Below are 22,537 nucleotides of genomic sequence, written 5' to 3' on the forward strand. Positions count from 1 at the left end.
ATCCATATATTTACTATACTCATTTTCAAATGTAATCAAAATTTAATATTGATAAATATAAAGATACCTGTATCAATATTGATATATCTATAACATACACTGTGGAATGAAAAATGTCAGAATTATTATGTACAGTATTTAACAATTGTTCAAATACATGAAACATATTTTGTTTTGATTACATATCATAAATAGAGTAGAAAGATACTCATATCAAATTTATGGACGCAATCGCCTTTGGGGAAAGATGGAGTGAAACGACACTAAGGATGCTTACAGATACATCTACTGTTTCTCAAATGTTCTATCCTTTTAAAGCTGTATAGACACAGTCTTTAATTTACACATATGCATATGTATATTTCATGCGTTATATACATACATTATATTGCATATGTTTTGTATATATACATTAGTTACATGTAATAAATGTGTACATGCATATTAAAATATCCATATGCATACATTATCATATAAATGTATTTAATATAATTATGTAAGTATTATATATAACATATTATATAATTAAAATGATGCTTTTTAACATTTAATTCAGGTTGCTGTTTACCTGATGTTCGTTATGTCTTTCTCTGTATGCCCCTATATTTTTCAAAATAAGCAGTTTTAAAAAATGAAAGGTTCTGTCTGCTGTCAAGGGCTTTCCATTTTTGTGATCAAAACTTAGCAAACATTTTATTTGGAATAATAAGCAAGTAAGATGATTACATTCATAACTTATTTTGCAATAATATCTGTATACATTTAGCAACTTTGTAAAGAAAGGAGGTTGCCTTCTAATCACCAGTTAGAACCTACAGAATAGAAGAGATGGAACATTTAAGGTGGATTAATTTTGGAGGTCTCGTTTGCCTCCTTCTCACTGTGCAGTGGTTGTGAAAGACCACAACTTCCTTAAGACTTGGATCTCACATAGGCATTTTCTTTATTTATATGCGGCCGAAACCTCTTCATAGCTAGCATAACTAACATTTCAAGCAGGATGTCTAGAAAGTGTTGCAGTAGGGGAACTGTAAGCACATTTTGTGAATTATAAATATTTTCCTTCTTAAGGTTTACATCTTTGGGATAAATATGGCTTTTGAATGAATAAGATATCTTAACAACTTCACTCCTTTGTGATTGTCTCATTTTATATTTATCCAAGTAATTAATATAATATTTAAGAATTTTAGGGAAACCTGCCTGCTTTTTTCTAGACTAGGTCAAATATAATTCATCTTACCAAGATTCCACTTTATGAGATTTCTTTCATTTATAAAAGTAGTTTATACCAATTAGTTTTTAAAAAGGAAACGACTCTTTATAGAATTGGCAGGTAGAATCAGACAATCAGAGGTACGTATAATCCTGAAGTTCAATTAGATCATGTTTTTATTTTTCCTTTCTTTGCTATCCCTGTTTTAAGTTCTAGAAAGACGTTGAATTTCCAAGATTCTGAGGCAGGCCCTCCCACTCTGAGTTTTTGACAACTATGACTGTTGGAATGTTCTTCCTTACATTAATTTTTTTCCCTTACTTAACTTCAGATAATCCATTTAGTCAGTGAATGACTATATGGGTTTGAAATGCTGTTTGTGTGACCACTGTGTGCCAGGTGCTATGAGAAACAGAAAACACTTACGATACACAATCTTGGGTCCCACATCTCTCACAATTTTGTTGGGCACCAAAAATTAGGAAATAATTATACATTGAACCAGGAGTTCAGAGAAACACAAAAAGTGAATATGTGTATTTTAAGTACATGCGAGTTATAAAAACCGGTTTTGTCACATGACGTTTCATGGGCAAATTGTAGTTTGTCCTGAGTCACAGAACTTGAAGATAATATAGTTTTTTCTCCTTTGTCTTATCCATCCTATGCCTTCTTCCTCCCCACTTCTACCAAGAGCACTATGTGCTTAGCCCTCACAATGCCAGACTGGATTCAGGATGAGAGATTATATGTTGTAGTGTTTAAATAAAGGTCCCCGCAGTCAGTCTGTCTGTTCAGATCATAACTCTGTCACTGAATGACCATATTCAAATTGCTCAAACTCTTTATACTTCACTGTAAAATGGAACAATAATAAAAATTCACTTCATAAGGGTGATGAGAAAATGATATTCATCAAAAAAAGTAAAGTACTGGGAATTCTTGGCACATGAAAAACACTCAGGAAGCATAGTAATTATTATTATTAGTGAATGAGATCATAGAGAGACTGCCTCTCTGTGATAATTTTTCTCTTTAACCTTCAGGATCTTGTCACTCCTTTTGCTACAGTGAACTATAAAAGCATTGCATATGACTGGAGGTTGATTTCAACAAATCTCACGTAAGGTATGTTTGAGGCTCGTAAACTACAATCATAAAGTCAGGTAGAAACGCTAGCTCACTTCAAAATCGATAAAAACTACAGCCTAATGAAATTGCTCTTCACCTCGCCCCATCACTTTTTTATGAGACTTTTTAATTCTCTTCAGGTGTCTAGCTCCAAAGAATGTTATATCTGGGCTTCAAATAGCCTTAAGTACTTAATAAATATTATGAAAACTATATCTTCACACTCTAACTTGGTTCTCATTTCATATTTCTCGTGAAAGAAGTCTCAGTTTACTCTCCCAATAAAAGCAATAATAATCTCAAGATCTAAGAATCAATCTTGGTTTTCCAAACAATCAATTATTTATTTGTCAATATCTTATGAATTATAGTTAGCTTCAGCTACTGGAATGTAAAAACAACTTTATGGTTTGGAAACTATCTCTCAAATTCTTATGTTAAAAGTTTCTATTGCATATGACCCTCACAAAATTTCACCCAGGACAGCATGCATTATTACATTGTATTACAGATGACACAAGTTAGTCTGCACAGACTGACTTGCACTGATCTGCACAGACTCCCAGGACGAAGTAGTAAAAGAACAAGAACTGTTCTTGCCACAGTGTGTCTGGCACACAGCAAGAGCATAATAAATAGTTACTGATTGAATAGATAAATGAAGGTAATATAACTTCATAAGTTAACACACATGCTATTTATTCATCCTACATACAAGGGACATAGAGATCACCTAAAGCAGAAAAAATAAAACTGCTGAATGACTTTATAGGATTCATAGAGCTAATTTCATGGTGAAATAAAGATAAGGGGAAAAGCTTTGGATTCACAGTCCTTCACGATCTTTCCAAAGCCAGCTGTCATTGATGCACCCAGATCTCTCTGAGGACGTCACATCTTCATGTAAATAAATGAAGGTAGACGTGAATATTACCTTGTGAACTTTTATTTGTCAGGAGGTGAGAAATTAGGGACACTGTTGTCTTTGCAATATATATCTTCTTGTTCCCCCCAAAATGCATTTTTCTGAGAAAAGTACTCACATACAGACACACACACAAAATTGCCTTCTAAATCTCCCACCATCTCAAGATCATATATATAAACAAAAATTTGTTATAAGCTTTACATATTATACAGATAAGCAGTAGTATTTTAATGTCTAAAATAATACTTTTTTGTGTTATATAATATACAGGATAAAATGAGAAATATTTCATTATTTTCTCACATAAAACATATCCTCTGGAGGGTTTGCTTTATTTATTCATTTAACAAATATCTGTTGAGTTAGAAACCAGTGATTCTCCAAAAAAATACCGGCCCTACTGTGTAGCACAGGGAATGCTGCTCAATATTGTGTAATAACCTAAATGGAAAAAGAATTTGATAAAGAATAGATACATGTATATATCTAACTGAATCACTTTGCAGTACACATGAAACTAACACAATATTGTAAATCAACTATACTCCAATATAAAATAATTTTTTTTTAAAATACCATCCCTCAAAGAAATTACATGGTAACAGAAATAGATATAACGATAAGATGATATGCATTTATGACAAGGGCTTCATAGGACATAATTTAAGAAATGTGATAGAGACTTTGAAGAAGATAATATGTGAGCTGAAACATATATTTCAAGTGGAAATTTCCTATGTAGATGTTTGGAAAGTGGGTTCTGCAGGCAGAAGAAACCGCAAGGGTAAAGGCCCTAAGATGGGAATGAACTTGGAATGTTCAGTGGGCTATAAATAAAGGACATTGTGACAAGCAGGATCTTCATAAAGACTTTGCATTTTACTAACATGCGGCAAAGGAAGTGGGAAAAGTGTTTTGGTGTGGGGAGAAGATCAAGGGCAAAAGTAAGGCTGATCTTAAGAGGGAATAGGTTGTAAGATCTAGAGCAAAGTATACTTTATATGGTTTACATTGTATTTCATTAGGTGACATCTTGTTCCGGTGAACTTCAAAGTGAACAGTGACCTTACCTGCAATTTTAAAACAGACTACAGCTAGCAATACAAATTAAAATGTAATGGCCATTTTGGTGGAAAAATCGTTATCTGGGTCCTGCTCATGGGATGGGTCAAGCCAAACCTGAGTAGTGTCAGGAACAGGCTCTATTAAATTGGAGGGACTAACTAGAAAGACATGGACTTTTTTTTTTTTTTGGTAGAAAGATGACCAAACTGGGACAGCATTGCTCACAGAAACCTGTGGTCTCTAGTAGGAAAAATCTACAGTATAATGAAGGAGAGGAGCCAGAATCTAATATAGGAGGCCAAGTCATAGGCTTGTGATCCAAAAAAAAGAAATGAAATCAAAAGCTAAGAGATTAATAATAGGTTGAAACATAAGAGCAAAGATAACTTACTACACTGCAGTGACCCTGAGAATGTCAGGAGACCTGTAGGAGCAGAAGAGATGATTGCACCAAGTTCAGATGATTAAAATTGTAGCATATATGCCTATCCCATTGACTGTTCCATTGGAAAATTTGTCTTGCCTAAACAATATTTACTGAAAATGAACTATTAGCTTGATGCTGTTCATTATTTATTTTCGGCATCCAAGTTCAGCCATTACTCAGGAATTTGTATATTATGTCAACATATACTTTGTGACTGTTATAGATCCAACTTTTACATATATACTGTAAGAGAAGCCATGATAAGAATGCAGTGAAAAATAACTACCATTACTTCCTGCATTATCTAAGCATTGAAAAGCTACATTTCAAAGCCATATTAGCTTTGAGTGCTGGCCAAGACCTGCCTGACCTCGTCACGTTAGCTCTATTTCCATTGTCTAACGATAATATAAGAAAACGAAATATATTTAAATTGTTCAATGCCATCTGGAATATTTCACTCCTGACACAGTACCCAGTGCCATGATCTCTTATTCTGTAGTGAGAGAAGGGAAGGGTCACCCAAGATTATAACAAAGAATCAATAGGAAGGGAAATCTGAGCCATTACTTCATTTCTTTTTACTGATATAGCCTGTCAATTTCTTTCCCTGACAAAAGAGAAACAACATTTTCACCTAAGTCATTTATTCAAAAAACTTTTTTGTGTGTGTTCCTTCTAATGTGTCAGGGATTGTGTTATGTGTTAGCTATACAGTTCTGAACAAAATAGGCAACTTATACATATGTGTATACATATAAATTAAAATTAATGATAAATTGTATGAAGGAAACAAACAGGATCAATCATAGAAAGTAATTAAGTGGGGAAAGGGCAAGAATCTAGCGACTCAGGCAAGCAAATAAAAGGGACCATTTTGAATATAAGGTTACCATTCAGCTTAGCTCCTTCTCGTCCACTTAACAAAGCCCCTCCATTCTAGTTCTTATCAGATTTTTATTTTGTCTTGGACAACTTGACAGGGCAAGATTAATGAGAAGGAGGTACTTGTTTGTCCTATTGCTTATATATTGCCAGGTGCTGCTCTTACTGTTGCCTTTTAAAAAATCTCTTGATATGACCAGAGAGAGATTTCTTTAACTGCTATTCTAGCAATAGACAATCTCATCTTAAGGATAAATTTTATACCACTCATGAGTAGAAAACACAGAGGTGGGCATTGGTAAGGATCAAAGTCATAGTCACTACTCTCAAGAAATTGACCACAAGGGCTTTATAGGAGACAAGAAATAGGATGGGATGCAATATGCAGGTGTATTCCTGATATCATATATAAAAGGCAGTAGTTTTGTTGGGAGTATATTACTTTCACAGGAAGAGACAACAGACTTTGCTGCTTCATTGATCCATGGGTACAGTGAAAGGGTAAACTCCACATATGCCAGTTTGTCCAGGGATATGGCTTTAGCACCTAATCTCTGTCTTCATCTCTCTCACCCCAAAGACCATATTTCATATATTCAAGTGGATGTTTATGTGTTATTGTCTTACTAGAGTCTATGCATGTCCCCAGTTACCACTGAGTTACCATGAGATTTTCCCAAGTTTGTATGTCTCTCTTCATTTTTGCATCTGGGGATGTCTCTGTCATTTTTACTCAATTTTGTATCATTTTTAAACCTTGTTAACAATTAAAAATATTTTTAGCAGTGGGATTTGGGGGTTAGATGGACGTTAGAGATGGTTGTCTGCCTTGGGATGTAAACCTAAAGAAAAAATAGTCTGCAATAAATGCTGGAGAGGGTGTGGAGAAAAGGGAACCCCCCTACACTGTTGGTGGGAATGTAAATTGGTACAAACACTATGGAGAACAGTATGGAGGTTCCTTTAAAAACTAAACATAGAACTACCATATCCTGCAATCCCACTCCTGGGCATATATCTGGAGAAAACCATAATTCGAAAAGTTGCATGCACCCCAGTGTTCATTGCAGCACTATTTACAATAGCCAAGACATGGAAGCAACCTAAAAGTCCATTGACAGAGGAATGGATAAAGAGATGTGGTACATATATACAATGAAATGTTACTCGGCCAAAAAAAGAATGAAATGATGCCATTTGCAGCAACGTGGATGGACCTAGAGATTATCATGCTAAGTGAAGTAAATCAGAGAGAGAAAGACAAATACCATATGATATTACTTATATGTGAAATCTAAAAAAATGATAAAATGAACTTATTTACAAAATAAAAACAGACTCACAAACTTAGAAAACAAACTTATGGTTACCAAAGGGGAAAGGTGGGGGAAGGGATAAATTAGGAAGTTGGAATTAACATATATACACTACTGTATATAAAGTAGACAATCAGCAAGGATCTCCTGTATAGCACAGGGAACACTACTCAATACTCTGTAATGACCTATATGGAGAAAGAATCTAAAAAAGAATGGATATATGTATATGTATAACTGAATCACTTTGCTGTACACCTGAAACTAAAACATTGTAAGTCAACTATACTCCAATATAAATTTTTTTAAAAAATTAAGAAAAGTTTCCTTTATAGTGAAAGAGAAATAATAATGCCAGTTTCACAGATGTTTGAAAGCATAAAGTTATATTTTGTGAAAGTGCTTAGAATATTATGATATACTATGTTAACAGAAAATGTTGATATTGTCACTTACAATCACATCCAAATAACTCCTACCACTTAACAGGGCCCAGAGGAAATAAGAGTTGTATCAGAAATTGAGTGGAGGTACAGGCCTATCTGAGAAACACAGAAGCCTACATCACAAGAGGAGTGATTTGTAATAAAAAAGGTTGTTGCTAATAGAAAGATGGCAGGTTTCTAAGAAGGACATGTTCCACTTTAAAGTGACCCTAGAGTATATTTCCTTGCCAGCAAAGTATCATGATTGAAATCATGTCAATTCAAGGGGAAAATGTAAGATATGTCTCTGAATTCCAGTGTTCAAAATATATCATGAAACACATTAGCTCCTAAAAAACAGACTGAGTGTGTATTAAACGGCACATCATAATGGAATTTATGTTAGGCAATTGCGTTTGAAAATTAATACGTGTTTGTGTAGGGAACAAGTGTAGGCTAGGAAGAAAGGGAGAATCTAATCAGGTAAATGATGACCAGAACCACATGAAAACATTGTGTTGTGATCTCTCTTGTTTTCATAGGCGTCGCAGCTGAAAGCAATGAAAGAGACGGTACAACTCTGCCTCTCAGCTGTTTTCCATGATCAACCTCCTCCCCCTTTGAATCTCTTCAAGCCTAGTCCAACTCGGATATCAATTCCATCCATGCCAAATGACACTAAGATTGCAGATGCAAGGACAAGAAGCAAGGTACACTTTATTTGTGCTTTGAAAAGTAAAATCGAGTAAGGTACTCACTTTACTTCATTCTGTATTATCATCAAAGTGAATCCAAGTAAGATATCAGATTCATTGAAAAATCAGGAAGTAAATGGGAGATGGTAACCCAGTTTGTAAAGTCTTCATAGTCACTTGGAGAATGTTGGAAAACAACTTTTCTTTAGTAGAAAGCCAGCTGTTTCTTAGGCAGGATTATTATTATTATTATTTTACAATAGTTAAAAGAAAATATCTTGTATTACATTCCAGTATACACCAGAGGTCTAATATGGAAAATACTTTCTCCTAAGGTATAACCACAATCCTTACAAAAGTGGATACGTTTTTCAGAAATTAAGTCTGTAGTTCTCAACATTGCCTGTACATTAGAATCACTTGGGATGTGTCTTTAAAAAAAATCCTAATACTTGGGACTCACCCTGGACCTGTTAAAACAACTTCTTTCTGGTTTGGTTCCAGTCATCATTAGTTTTTAAGAGCTCCTTAGGGGATTTTGAGATCAACTGACTTAAGCAAATCTTCCTTGCAAATCCCTACCACCACCCTACTTTAGACAGGACAAAGGAGGCCTTTCAGTTCTGCTTTTGTTTTTTTGTTTGTTTGTTTGTTTGCGGTATGCGGGCCTCTCACTGCTGTGGCTTCTCCCGTTGCGGAGCACAGGCTCCGGACACGCAGGCTCAGCGGCCATGGCTCACGGGCCCAGCACGCTCCGCTGCGTGTGGGATCTTCCTGGACCGGGGCACGAACCCGTGTCCCCTGCATGGGCAGGCGGACTCTCAAGCACTGCGCCACCAGGGAAGCCTTCAGTTCTGCTTCTGTTTCAATCATCAGAACCTTCAATCTGCAGGCTCTACATTTAAATAAATCTTGGTAAACTGAAATAGTTATTGCAGAAAGGAGTTAGTTTCAGGCAGTATACTTGAAAGTGATGGTTCTCTTATTACGTGCCTCAGGATCACTTGCTATTAAAATAAATGTTATAGATACCAGTCCAACTTCTAAAGCAAATCTCCAGTGGACTGGGGGAGGGTGGGCAAAAAACCCTGAGAACCACTGTTACAAGTACCTAATGATGCATTACATCTGGGGCTTTCTTACTGCTTGTTTCTGTGATTCCTTACATTTGGATGAAAGGGGATATGGACAAATTGTAGATTAGGGAAATACTATTTTCAGGATGAAGAGTCAAAGTTAAGTAAAACAAAATACATTTTCTAATGTTCTGTTTTTGTCTGTAACTGGTCGATTTCTCAATGACACATTAATCTGTATAATCTCATTTTCTGTCAAAATCATTTTAAAATATGTATTTCCATTTCATATTATTCTCTTGGTTTTTATTACATCCTGAAGGATCTCAAAAAATTTTAGGCCAATATTTTCTCCTTTATATCTTTCTGAACCTCCTTTGAAAACTCTAGGTCTACAGTATTTTTTTAATTCAACAAAACTCAGGGAAGAAAGTTGCATTAATAATGTATTTTATTTATGTTTAGGAAAAATCCTGGGTAAATTTATTGAAACGGGTCATTGGTTGAATGCACAGCTACCCACACAATCTCCCCCACCTGCCAGGAAGCCACATACTGCCTCCACTTCATGTTAGTCTAAGGGAGGAGCAAAGATTCACCCTTATTAAGTCCAGTGACTTTGGGAAAAGCAGCTTTGTCATTTTATGGGCACATTACACTTGTCTCCAGCTCAAAATACATTTATTTAAGCCCATTAGTAAAACTGGGCTCTTTATGCCCCTGAATGTGTAGAGGAAATTACTGATTGTTACTTTAACTGATTTACTACTAATAAACATATGTCCTGTCATTGAGATAAATAATAAATATTATTATTTCTCTTGGCTTATCACAGGAAAACACAGGAAGCATTTAGATGCACGTGTCTTAGAGACTGCTCATTTTTCAAAAAATAATGACAGAAATCCAAAACGTTTAAGATAAAGTTCAATAAATCTAAGTTGAGGTACTGCAGAGCATTTCATTTTACAGATTAGCATTAAAAGCTTCTCTGGCATTTATGTTTTGCTCATAGTCTTTATCTTTTCGATAGTGGTGGAAATTATATTTTATGTATACTTGGGTTTTGAATCTCTATGCAGGCACCTCACAGATAATATTTGAAAAATCCTGAATAATAAAATGTGATAAGGGTGTATGTAAAAGAAGCAAACTTTTCAGTCATGAAACAATTTTTCTCTGAATACCAAAAACATAACTTTTAAATGAGGACATTTAACTGCTAAGTCTTCAGAGTTGGCTAATTATAGCCACAGTGATATTATGTACCTAACTGGGAGCTGACTGGGAGTGTGTGTGAGTACATCACTTAACCTCTCTGTGACTCAGTTTCCTCAATGCCTATTTCAGAGCATTGTGACATGAGCATTACAAATCATAGTTTTTCTTATTTTCCATGATATATGGCTATTCTCATCTACATTTCTTTAAAATCTTCACCTCTTCTTTGAAAGGAGAGGGGTATTTGAATGGTTTTTCCTGAAATCTGTGAAACACATCCAAGTAAGCAATTTTCAACCTACATTTGGAAAAAAGCAATATAGCCCCCAAAATGTCATTTTATTTTGATTTTCTCTTCCAGAAGATTGGATAATGCAGACAGATTTTTTTATTGCATCATGCATGTGTGTGTATATGAATACATATGTACATACACATGTATACATATAAATTATATATATATTTACTGTGGATTTTAAAAGTCACAAATTTCATTAGGTAGGCAGTTCAATATTATGAGAATTTATTGATGAAAATTTAAAAAATAATTTACATGTTGGTAATTTTTTTTAAATTCTAGGGCATGTCTGCTACATAATCTTTTAGTCTTACAGCTTAAGTTTCTGCTGAGGAAACTCAATCAGGTTTTTCAGCCTCCTTTCCTTCACTGCATTCTCCATTGCTGTCATGCCTACTCTATGATTCAAGTGAATTTTTTCTTGCCCTCCTAGTTAGAATTATTTTTTCTATTCTCAGTGTTCTAAGAGCACAGTGTTTATTCTGCGTGGCTCTTGGTCATACCTTGAATACAGTGATGGCTGCATACTTCTCTCCCCTTAAGGGAGATGGCTGTGCTTAGCTCATGGATTTGCTCTAAGTTATTGAGTATCCAAAGCAACGTTGCCAGAGAATTCATTTGAAACGTCACTTGCTGCATTTCTGTTTTAGTCAGCTCAGGTTGCTATAACAAAATGTGATGGACTAGGTGACTTCAACAACATACCTTCATTTCTTACAGTTTTGGAGGCTGTGAAGCCCAAGATCAGGGTGCTGCCTTGTTCATTTCTTTATGAGGGCCCTCTTCCTGGATTGTAAACAGCTGCCTTCTAGCTGTGTGCTCATATGGTCTTCTCTAGGAGTGTTTGCACAGAAAGAAAGATGGATCTCTGTCTCTCTCTTCTTTATAAGGGAACTAATCCCACCATGAGGGCCCTACCTTCATGACTTAATCTAATTACCTCCAGAAGGCCCCATCTCCCAATACCATTACACTGGAGGTCAGGGCTTCAACATAAGATTTTGGAGGACACATTCAATCCACATCAGTGTCCCTCTTCTCATTGGACATTTTCCTTAGAAGTTAGAAAATAAATATAGATTGCTCATTAAGTGCCAAGTATTCAGCTAAATTGTTTTCCATCTGTATGTAAGGACTATGCTCATCACTGTAGACACAAACTTGAAAGGACACAACCCTGACCTCTTGGAAATTGTAGCCTAATTTTCTGTAAAGAGAAAACAAGGAAACTATGCAAAGGGTATGTAGTAGATCAGGACATTTTTTTGTATTTGTTTTTTTTTTTTAACTTTTTATTTTAATTTTCATTTTTATATGGTGTACGGTTGATTAACAATGTTATTATTGAGCAGAGTTCCCTGTGCTATACAGTAGGTCCTTGTTGGTTATCCATTTTAAACATAGCAGTGTGTACATCTCAATCCCAAACTCCATAAATATCCCTCCCCCACCATGCTTCCCCCCAGTAACCATAAGTTCATTCTCTAAGTCTGTGAATCTGTTTCTATTTTGTAAATAAGTTAATTTGTATCATTTTTTAAAGATTCTGCATATTAGCAATATCATATGCTATTTCTCTTTCACTGTCTGACTTACTTCACTCGGTATGACGATTTCTAGGTCCATCCATGTTGCTGCAAATGGCATTATTTCATTCTTTTTAATGGCTGAGTAATATTCTATTATATATATGTACCACATCTTCTTTATCCATTCTTCTATTGATGGACATTTAGGTTTCTTCCATGTCTTTGCTATTGTAACAGCACTGCAATGAACATTGGGGTGCGTGTATCGTTTCAGACCATTTTTTTCTCCAGGTATATGCCCAGGAGTGGGATTGTAGGATCTTATGGTAGTGCTATTTTTAGTTTCTTAAGGACCCTCCATACTGTTCTCCATGGTGGCTGCACCAATTTACATTCCCACCAACAGTGTAGGAGGGTTCCCTTCTCTCCACACCCTCTCCAGTGTGGATTTTTTGACGATAGCCATTCTGACTGGTGTAAGGTGATATCTCATTGTATCAATAGTTTTCATTTGTATTTCTCTAATAATTAGCAATGTTGAACATCTTTTCATGTGCCTCTTGGCCATCTGTATGTCTTCTTTGGAGAAATGTCTATTTAGGTCTTTTTTTTTTGATTGGGTTGTTTGTTTTAGTGATATTAAGCTGCAAAAGCTGTTTGTAAATGTTGAAGACTAATCCCTTGTCTGTCACATAGTTTGTATTCGGATTTCCATATTCCAAATAGCTTTGATTAAAGATAAAGACTAAGGAGATACCTGGATCCAAATGCACATGAGATGATGTCTTTGTTATAAGATTATATATTTTATTATGTATAAAATACTGTTCCAACGGAGAGGTAAAGAGCAAAGATATGAGCTAGGAGATCTGATTTAATTATTTTGTATAAAATGACTCTAACTGGAGTAGAAACAAGCAAACCACTGACAATTTCACTGATCCAGGCAGATGACAGTGACCTGATCTATGGTGCAGAAGTGGAAATGGGATTCCAAATGTAATTGAGGCATAGAACTGCAGTGACCTAGTGATTAAGTGAGATGCATGAAGAGAGAAAATCAAGAATAATTCTCAGTGTTTACATTCGTTCGCCGTGAATACAAAAGACAAGAGGAGCTTTTTTAGGCAGAACCCAAACTGGTTTGTTTTACAACACGCTAAGTATTAGACACCTTTCACACAATCAAGTGTCCATATCCAATAGGTGTTTATACATTTAAATCTGGAACTGAGGGACAATATCTGAGTGGAGGTAAAGGATTTGGCATCATCACCATAGACAGCAACTAAATGTTGGAAATAGATTAAATTTCCTGATGAGACAATGTAGAATAAAAAGATATGAGGATCACAAAGGACACCAGACAAGAGGAATAATTTAAATGGTTTTATGTATAGTATAATAGATGAAATGCTTATGGTAAAAGTGTACCCCTTCCCGTTATCTTTTTTTGAGTTACTCTTTATTGTATATTTGAGCTGAGAACCATGACTTTTCCCTGCTTGTTTTACCAGTACAAAAAAGCAGAATATGCATGTCGTTGTATATATTTAGAATGGTGAATACTCCAGTGGTCTGCTGGAGATGGCTCATACACACTTATAAAAGCTAGCTGTTACATTTTCGGAATTTACTAGTCAGCTCTTAAAGTTACTATTAAATATTAATTATATACACTTAAAATTAAGGAAATCATACTAAAAGCAAATGTAAATATCAAATATACTATATCATGCTATTATCTCTGAAGATTCTATGTCTTGAAGATATTATGTCTTTGGGATCCATGTAGTGGAAATACCATATAATGGTATTCTACTGGTATCTCTGTCTACCTTCATGTTCATTGATATCACCTTGGTAGATTGAAGTTGGTAGTATTTATACTATAGAAATTGGCAAACACTACAAATCAAGGTCCTCCTAACCCCCAGAGTTAGTGAATGACATGCTCCTGTGTGTGTGTGTGTGTGTGTGTGTGTGTGTGTGTGTGTGTGTTAAGCCTTTAAGATGGGCCTACTGGGCATCATTGATAATATACAAATAATACTTGATCAACATATTAATTTATCTTTGACTTGTACTGTTTGTGTAGTAGAGCTAAATGCATAGTAAGTGTCCAGAAAAGGGAAACTAATTAAAAAATCTTGTTCAATTAATGGCACATTCTGGAAAACTAATAATTTTTATATATCCATTGTACTGTTTTACTTAATTATATTCACTTTATTATAAAATATTAAATGTGACTTTATATAACTCAGAAATTATATAAATGTAAGAGGAAGAACAGGAAATGTATTACTGAGAGGTCTACCCTTTTAGGTGAAAACTATGAATTATTAATACAGCAATGTTGTTGGTGTTTACAGCTGCATGATAGAGGGTTTAAGAGCTGGGATTCACTCTATACACCAGTGTGATGATATTTACTGCTCATATTTACTGGGAGGATTAAACAAGATGAGAAAAATGCTGGACAAAGCCAGTTGCCAGGCTCCTCCCTTCCTCTCTCCTCTTCCCCCTCAGGGCTGGTATCTCTGCAGGACAGGATGCAGAGGAACCTAAGCTCAGCTGGCTGGGTCTCTGCTCCTCCCTGCCTTGGTCCCTCTACTGGGACAGGGGCCTCAGGAGAGAGGATGTGGCTGCTGCCTGCACCAGGCTCCCACAGGTCTTATGGCTTAGGGAGATGGCTGAGTTGTTCTCCCCTCCCACCACGGGGTCATCTGCTTCCTGGGCTGAAACTCACCAGTCACCACATCAGGGCAGGGAACTATAAAAATAGAAAAGGCTTGTGTTTCTGTCCCAAGTGTTCCAGCCAAGACTCTTGAGGGCCCAGAGGGACTTCTGCCTATGTAATTAGGCTGTGCTTTTCATTTACATCCAAGAAATTGTGTATAATGAATATAAATACAAGGAAAAATAATTTAGAGAGAGAGATAAGATTCACTAGAGAGATAAGATTCACTAGTCAGACTAAGTAAACATTTTTTCTACAACTTTCTAATTTTGAAATCTTGATCAACTCAACTTCTCTGAGACTAAGCTTCCATATGTATAAAATGAAGACAATAACAGCACCAACCTTACAGAACTGTTGGGAAGATTAAATAAGAAAATTAACATACAGCATTTAGCATATGTAGTAGTGTCTGACACTGAGAAACAGTCAATAAGTATATGAATTCATAAGTACTGTATCTGGAGATGAGGATAACACTTTGAGAAGATTTAAAGAAGGTTTCTGGTAGGATATTAATTAAAACAAAAACTATTGTGCAGATGTAAGAACACATTTATTCAAATAAGTACAACTACAGCTTTTTTAGCATAAAAGTATGGATGAATCCTCACAATACATTTAATGTCAGTGATCACAATTGTAAATGCTGTAAAGAAAGGAGAAAATTGAAAGAGAGCAGAAATGAGAAGCAATTCAGAAAAGTACTGTAGATTTAAAAAATGATGAAATTGTGTTATGAAAGCTCATTATTTCATTCCCACCCCAGGCAGTCACCATCTTCTATCTTTGTTTTTCTTTCCATGCAACTCACTGCCTTGGATTTAGCTGCAGTTGACATTGGTAAAGGTCACAACCATGGCATCAACTTAATTGGACAAGGATGATTTGCTAATTTTTTTTTTTTCCAGTTTGGTAGAAATGCCAAAGTCATTTTAGGGCAGCAGGCAACAGTGGCCCTATTCAGGAGCTTGAAGGCATCCAAGTGAAAATTGCATTCTGCTTGGTTCCCGGAGGTTTAGAGCAAGGTGGATTTGTATTTCACTTTTTCTGCCAAAAATCTGTTGCAAAGTAATTTCTAAGGACTCTCAGAACAGTGCACCTGAAATCATCATAGACCAAAGGGTGTCAACCTAGGCTGCATTTTTTTTAATCATTGGAAGCATCATTTACATCTGATGTCAATACTTACATTTTAATATAATTCAGCAGAAGTACAGGCTAGTTTGGGGGATTATTTAAAGCTCCCAGATTATTTATATTTACAGCCAAAGTTGGAAACTATTAAAATCCTTACTCTAGGAGTAGGAAAGGAATCGAAGAAGTAAGGCTGCCCTTTTCCTCCACTTTCCTGCTTCTAGAAGAGATTTCCCAACGAGCCTAAAGGTTTTCAATTTTAGACAGATCTGTTTCTCTATCAGCTCTCTGTCCTTAGCTAACCATTTAGTTATCTATAACACCAACCAGTTTGTGTTCTTTCCATACTAAAAATATATGTTTTATATCTTTGTATGTCCAGGATTATTGTGAGAATAAAGATGAAAACACGAGTCTAAAACATTTGTATAAAATGTAACATTACATCTAAGAAATTTTGTTTGGGTTTCATTTTTGGTCCTAGGAGGTCATAATTGCTTGCTTAATTACTTCCCATCAGATATGGCATATATGTGGCAAGGAAGTTAAGTCTAAGTTAAAATTATATAATATTTCACATGTTACTATATAAACATACATATTATATATGCATATAAATATTTTCAGCTAACATTGTAAATTATGATATATAGTTAATCTAGTAAATATAAAAATTGAAGCAACAAGGCCCTTTGATGCTTTCTTTCTATTATTGGTGTGCATATTTGCACGCTGCAGTGGTCTGAAACTAGATTTTCATTTATTCTTCATGCTTGGTACATGTATAATAAGAATATTACTTATAGAAATTGATTAGTTGGATACCTTTATGAACTTCTTTTAAAGACATATGTTAGCAAATGATATAATTCATTTAATCCTTCTGAAATTAAAATAAAATGAGAATAAAACATTTTTGGTAGAAATGTTAATTTACATAAGTCTAGGAAGACATATTGATATTCAGAGAAAACACTACTGAATATCTTTTATGTTAAGAATGACCACCAGTTTCCATTTTCCTTTTTTTCTTTTATAATTGAGATTTTAACGGTTATACATATTTCTTAATGTTTGTAACAAAATTTTAAAAGGCATGTAGTTGTAATCCTTTTTTAAACAGTTATTCCAGTGACTTTCTGGCCTGAAATGTGTATGCAAATTTTTCTTAAAGAGTATATCAAGTACCAATATCTTCAAATGTTGATACACTGTTATATCGTAACTCTCACTAATTTACAGTTTAATATAATATACACTACAGACTCAAATTTTCAATCTTTCATAGCACATTAACAAAGTTACTAGGGAAATTGGACTACCACTACCAAAGATATTACAGAGTACATGTAAGTCTGACAGGAAGAGCCAAGATCAAAGAGCGGTTTTCTTTAGGAAACAACTATACTAAAAAACTTGAGAATAGAAGTAATTTAAAATGTTCAAAACATATTCAATGCACAACTGTGACTCCAAATTGTCATTTAGTATGCTGAGTATTATAGGATATAAAAACTACTGCCCCACCTATGGATGTTAAACTAATACTCAAGACAATCAAAACCTCCCGTATTCAATATGCTGCTCTTTTCTGGTTGTACCAAAACAAACAAATAAAAACATCACCACCGCCACCAACAACACCATCACCAGCAAATAATTTCACCTCTTAAAAACAAAGCATTTACACTTAAAAAAATGTGATAAGGTGAGGTTCCCTCCTTCTTAAAAATGTTTCTAGAGCTACTAAAAAACTTGCATTTAAAAAATAATTGATAAAAATAGTCTCTTGGATTGGTACACGAAGGGAGACAGGAACCACTGGCATGATATGGTATACATGCTATTAATCAGACTTGGTGTCTTTCTCCCTGCTTCATCAGAGGAGATGGACTCTCCTATTTAGTTTCTCCGTTTTCTGCAGCTAAATATTCTTTATTATCATGATTAGCCACTTGAGCCTCTTTACCTTTTTTTTGCACTTTTTTTTTGGTGACGATTCATCCGTTCCAGCCACCTTTTTTGGCTGCATCTACACTTTTGCATTAGAAGGTTAAATGACACCATCAACACTCTCCTCTTGCGATGCTTGATCACCACTCCCTTTGACAGACCAGACCTTCCTCTTGGGCTTCCTGGTGAAGAGGGCTCCTGCTGGATGCACTGGGGGCCTTCGTGTGCTGGGTGGCTGGACCACTGGCACTCCTCTGGCTGCCTGAGTGGCTGGGTTCCACGGCAGAAATGGTAGAAGAACCAACGGATGACTTGTTCCATTTTCTTTTCCTATATTTTCATTACAATTTCTTGAATGCTCATCAAATAGTAATGACTTTCGTGGTGCCTTCAACCCAACAACTCATCACCAGTTGGCTGTTCATAAGTAAGACAGATCCCAGTATCCCCTCCACTGATTATCAATCCAAGGGACAGTTTTTCTTTAACACTAGATATTCTCATCTAACCTTTCTTTTGTCTCCTTAGATGCACTAAAACCTTAATCCTAAAAAAAAAAAAGAAAAACTATCTATAAGAGATATTTCCTTATAACTCTTGCAGAAGAAAAGGACATCTATATGGAATTTAATCAACTTGCTATGATCATTTTGTTGACAATACTTTTTTCCTCTCTGGAAGTTATTCATTCATTTAATTATATATCTTGCAGTAACTGGGAATCTACTAGAAGATTTTTAACAAGGGAAACCTGATGAGGTTACAATTTTAAGAAGATAATTCCAGTAGTAACAGAGAGAAAGATTAGGAGGACAAGCTAATAGAAGCAAACAAAATTATTGGGAGAATAATATTCTTGGTAAGAGCCATGAGACAGTAGCAGTGGGAAAGCAGGTAGGGGTGGATTTGAGAAATGCGAAGGACATGAAATTTGAAGGAATTTGTGAAGAAGTGAAGGTGGGAAGACTAGATGATTTTGTTAAGGAACTTAGCTGAGAAGAAGAGGAGAGTGGACAAATGGATGGGGGGCTCCTTAGTAGGATGACAAGGCATTGTGTACTTTTTTAGTAAGAGAGAAAGGGAAGAATGAAAAAAGGTAATGAAGACAACAGTTAGAGATATGTAATAAGGATTTAAAATTCCAGAAGAAGCATCAAGGAGTATAAATATGATCACAAGGTGAAGAGTTGGACATGGAGAGGAGTAGGGACATACCAACTTCTGAGTGGGGACATAAGTTGGTGACGATGAATGAAGGTGTGGATAAATTTTGATTTATGGAGGGGAGTTCAAAAACGGTGATATACCCCATGGCCTGCAGTTTACCAGTGAAAATTAGGTCCTTACTGACTCTGGAGAAGGCTTTTGTCCCAAATGCCTTGGAAAACCTTATCCGCCTCCTCTCACGTGCACGCTAGCTCCAATTTCTAAATTCCCTCTGTAACACTCCTGTGAGTGTCCTGCAATGTTTTCCAGTCTTGGTGGGCAGAGGAGGACTTCCTTAAGAGAGATGAAGTTAGAAAACAGGAGAGCCAATGAAACAAAGTGCTGCTTTAAACAAAATATAGCAAAATAAAAGTAATCATTATACTGAAAATGATAGAGTGAAATTAAAAATAAACTCTAAAGAAGGGTAGTAAATTTATGTGTATTCAAGTCAATTTAATTTACTATAGGATTAAACTCATCTAGAATTTACTAATTTCCAGTGTGCTAAAGCTAACTAGGGTTACATTCTAATCTGTTCTGTCTAAATAGCATCATAGTGCATGTAGAGAGAAGCTAAACAAGCTTTTTCAGAGGCAGGCTTATGCTTCTTTCCAATGGTCCTTTTCAGGCACTAACAAGCTCTATTAGGTGGGCACCCTGAATTTGCTAGCTTCTCTCTTTAACATCACTGTCCTGGAAACCTGTGTTGCAATCTGTGGCTAAATGTCAGATACCCAGTGCCAAGAATCATGTGTGTGAGAGCACAGAATTTGGAATTCAATAGACCAATGCACAGAATTTGGAATTCAACAGGCCAATTGTAAATCCTGGCTTCTGCCAATTATTTGTGAGATGTTGAGAAATTGAACCAAAGACTATGATTAGTCTTTTGTGAAACAGAGCTAACATTATAAAGCAATGAGCCTAATAAACTTAAATGCTGAATTTATAGCAAGTAGTATATCTAGTGTTTAAGAACAAAGACATTAAAGGCAAATTGCCTGGATTTGAATTTGTACTCTGCCACTAATCAGCTGTGTAACAGATGCAACTTTTTAGACCAACTTGTCACCAGTAACATGGGAATAATTATACCATTTTCTTCAAAAGCTTGTTATAAGAATAAGCTAAATATTATTATTTTCACTTATTTGGTATAAAAAGATATTGTTGTTGTCCATGTCTGCAGAAGTGTCTATCACACAATTCCACATGGAGTTTGACAATCAAAAAATAATTTGAGCATTCATCAAAAGAATTCCCACAAAAGAATTTCCAAAAGCAACAGGAAACATACTGTCTTTATATTTGCTAAAAGTGATTATATTCTTTGTGCCAGAACTGATGAAAGAGCAGAGAATTATTTTTCATCTTGATCTACCCTCAGTGCACTGTGAATTAGATTTACATGTTTCAAAGAAAATTAGAAGTAGGAGCCTTGCTTTTCATTACTGTATGAAACATATTGATATTCAGGATTTCGTGAGATCATAGACAGTGTTTTTGAGTCCCCTGGAGTGCTGATGTTAGGCTTTCCCATGGCATCTATGGCCCTCTTCGGTCTCCTCTTTATGAAAGCAAGACTATTTCCTGAGTGTTTGCAGCTACCTAACCTAGGAAGTTATTCACATCAATTATACTCTAAGAGCAAACTTTTCCCTTTTGTAGGCTATTGCACAGATTTCAATTTATGTTTCCAATTGTTCAATAATAATAATGATGATAGTGAGAAATATAATTTGCAAGGTTTTTTATGGCTATTGCCATAAGATGTTTTATTAGATCATCACAATATGTAGAACAGATCTTACTATAACCATTTTACTTAAAAAGGATCTTAAACATGAACCCAGGTTTCTTATGCCAAGTCTACTGCACCAAACCGCTCTCTCAAAACATACTACTTAGAATCTTAGAGATATGCCAACAAAAGTGGATGAACATTTAAATATGCACTGCTTCTTATGTTACCACAACACAAAGTTTATAGAGCACTCATTCTGTGACTGATTTACTGCTAAGGGCTTTGCGTAAGTTTTCTCAGTTAAAGTAAAGATGAACATTGTAAGGTGGTACAGCATTCTGATGTTTTAAGTGAGAAAACTAAGGCTCATGGAGGCTAGTAACCCATCTTAGGTCTCAAAACTAGGTCATTGGCAACAGAGGTTTTTTGGTTTGCTTTTAGTTAATTGAGGTAAAATTAGTATATAACATATTAGTTTCAGGTGTAAACATAATACTTTGTATATAGTGTATGTAGTGTATATACTACAAAATGATCAGTACCATAAATCTAGTTACCATTTGTTACCTTGCAATTAACTTCCTATACCCAGTTCTCCTATCCCACCCCCTTCCACTGGCAACCACCAGTCTGTTCTCTGTATCTATAAGCGTGTTTGTTTTTATTTTGTTTGCTTCTTTGTTTTTAGACTCCACATATAAGAGAGATCATGTGGTATTTGTCTTTCTTTGTCTGACTTATTTCACTTAGTATATTGTCCTCAAGGTCCATCCATGTTGTTTCAAATGGCAAGAGTTTATTTGTTTTTTATGGCCAAATAAAATTCCACTATACATGTACCACATTTTCTTTATCAATTCATCTGTCAGTGGTCACTTAGGTAGTTTCCATATCTTGTCTATTGTAAATAAATACTGCTGTTAACAAATATAGGGGTGTATATATCTATATATCTTTTCAAATTAGTGGGTTTTTAAAATTTTTTTGGATTAATAGCCAAAAGTGGAATCACTGCAACATATGATAGTTCTGTTCTTAATATTCTGAGGAATTTCCATACCATTTTCATAATGGTTGCACCACTTTATATTCCCACCAACAGTGTATGAGGGTTCCCTTTTGCCCATGTGCTCTCCAACATTCCTTGGCTTTTTGTTAATAGCCTTTCTAATACTTGTGAGGTGATGTCTTATCATGGTTTTGATTTGCATTTCCCTTATAGTTATGCTGAACATCTTCTCGTGTGCCTGTTGCCCATCAGTATGTCTTCTTTGGAGGAATGTCTGTTTTGAATCTCTGAACATTTTTTTTTTTTGTATTGAATTGTTGGGTTTTCTTGCTACTGAGTTGTTTGAGGCCTTTATATATTTTGGATACTAACCTCTTATATGATATATGGTAATGCATGTACAGCACACTCACAAGTGCTCAGTTAGTGTTAGCTTCTTATGGTAGGTAAGAGATTATCAGCTGAGCCTATATTTCCATTATATAAAAAAAATTAAAATCACCGATGCTTCTGGCAATTTACTAATGATG

General features: G+C 35.2%; 1 protein-coding gene across 1 annotated transcript in view; it reads left to right on the forward strand.

Moving 5' to 3' along the window:
- LUZP2 (leucine zipper protein 2) overlaps positions 1 to 22,537 on the forward strand; it is a 444,380-nt gene that overhangs the window by 395,120 nt on the left and 26,723 nt on the right. Inside the window, exon 9 of the mRNA XM_082660248.1 lies at positions 7,936 to 8,103. Coding sequence (XP_082516374.1) covers positions 7,936 to 8,103 — 168 coding nt within the window. The remainder of the gene's footprint in view (positions 1 to 7,935; positions 8,104 to 22,537) is intronic.

The sequence above is a fragment of the Grampus griseus genome (assembly GCF_964374135.1).
Source record: "Grampus griseus genome assembly, chromosome: 8".
In the NCBI taxonomy this organism is placed as follows: Eukaryota; Metazoa; Chordata; class Mammalia; order Artiodactyla; family Delphinidae; genus Grampus; species Grampus griseus.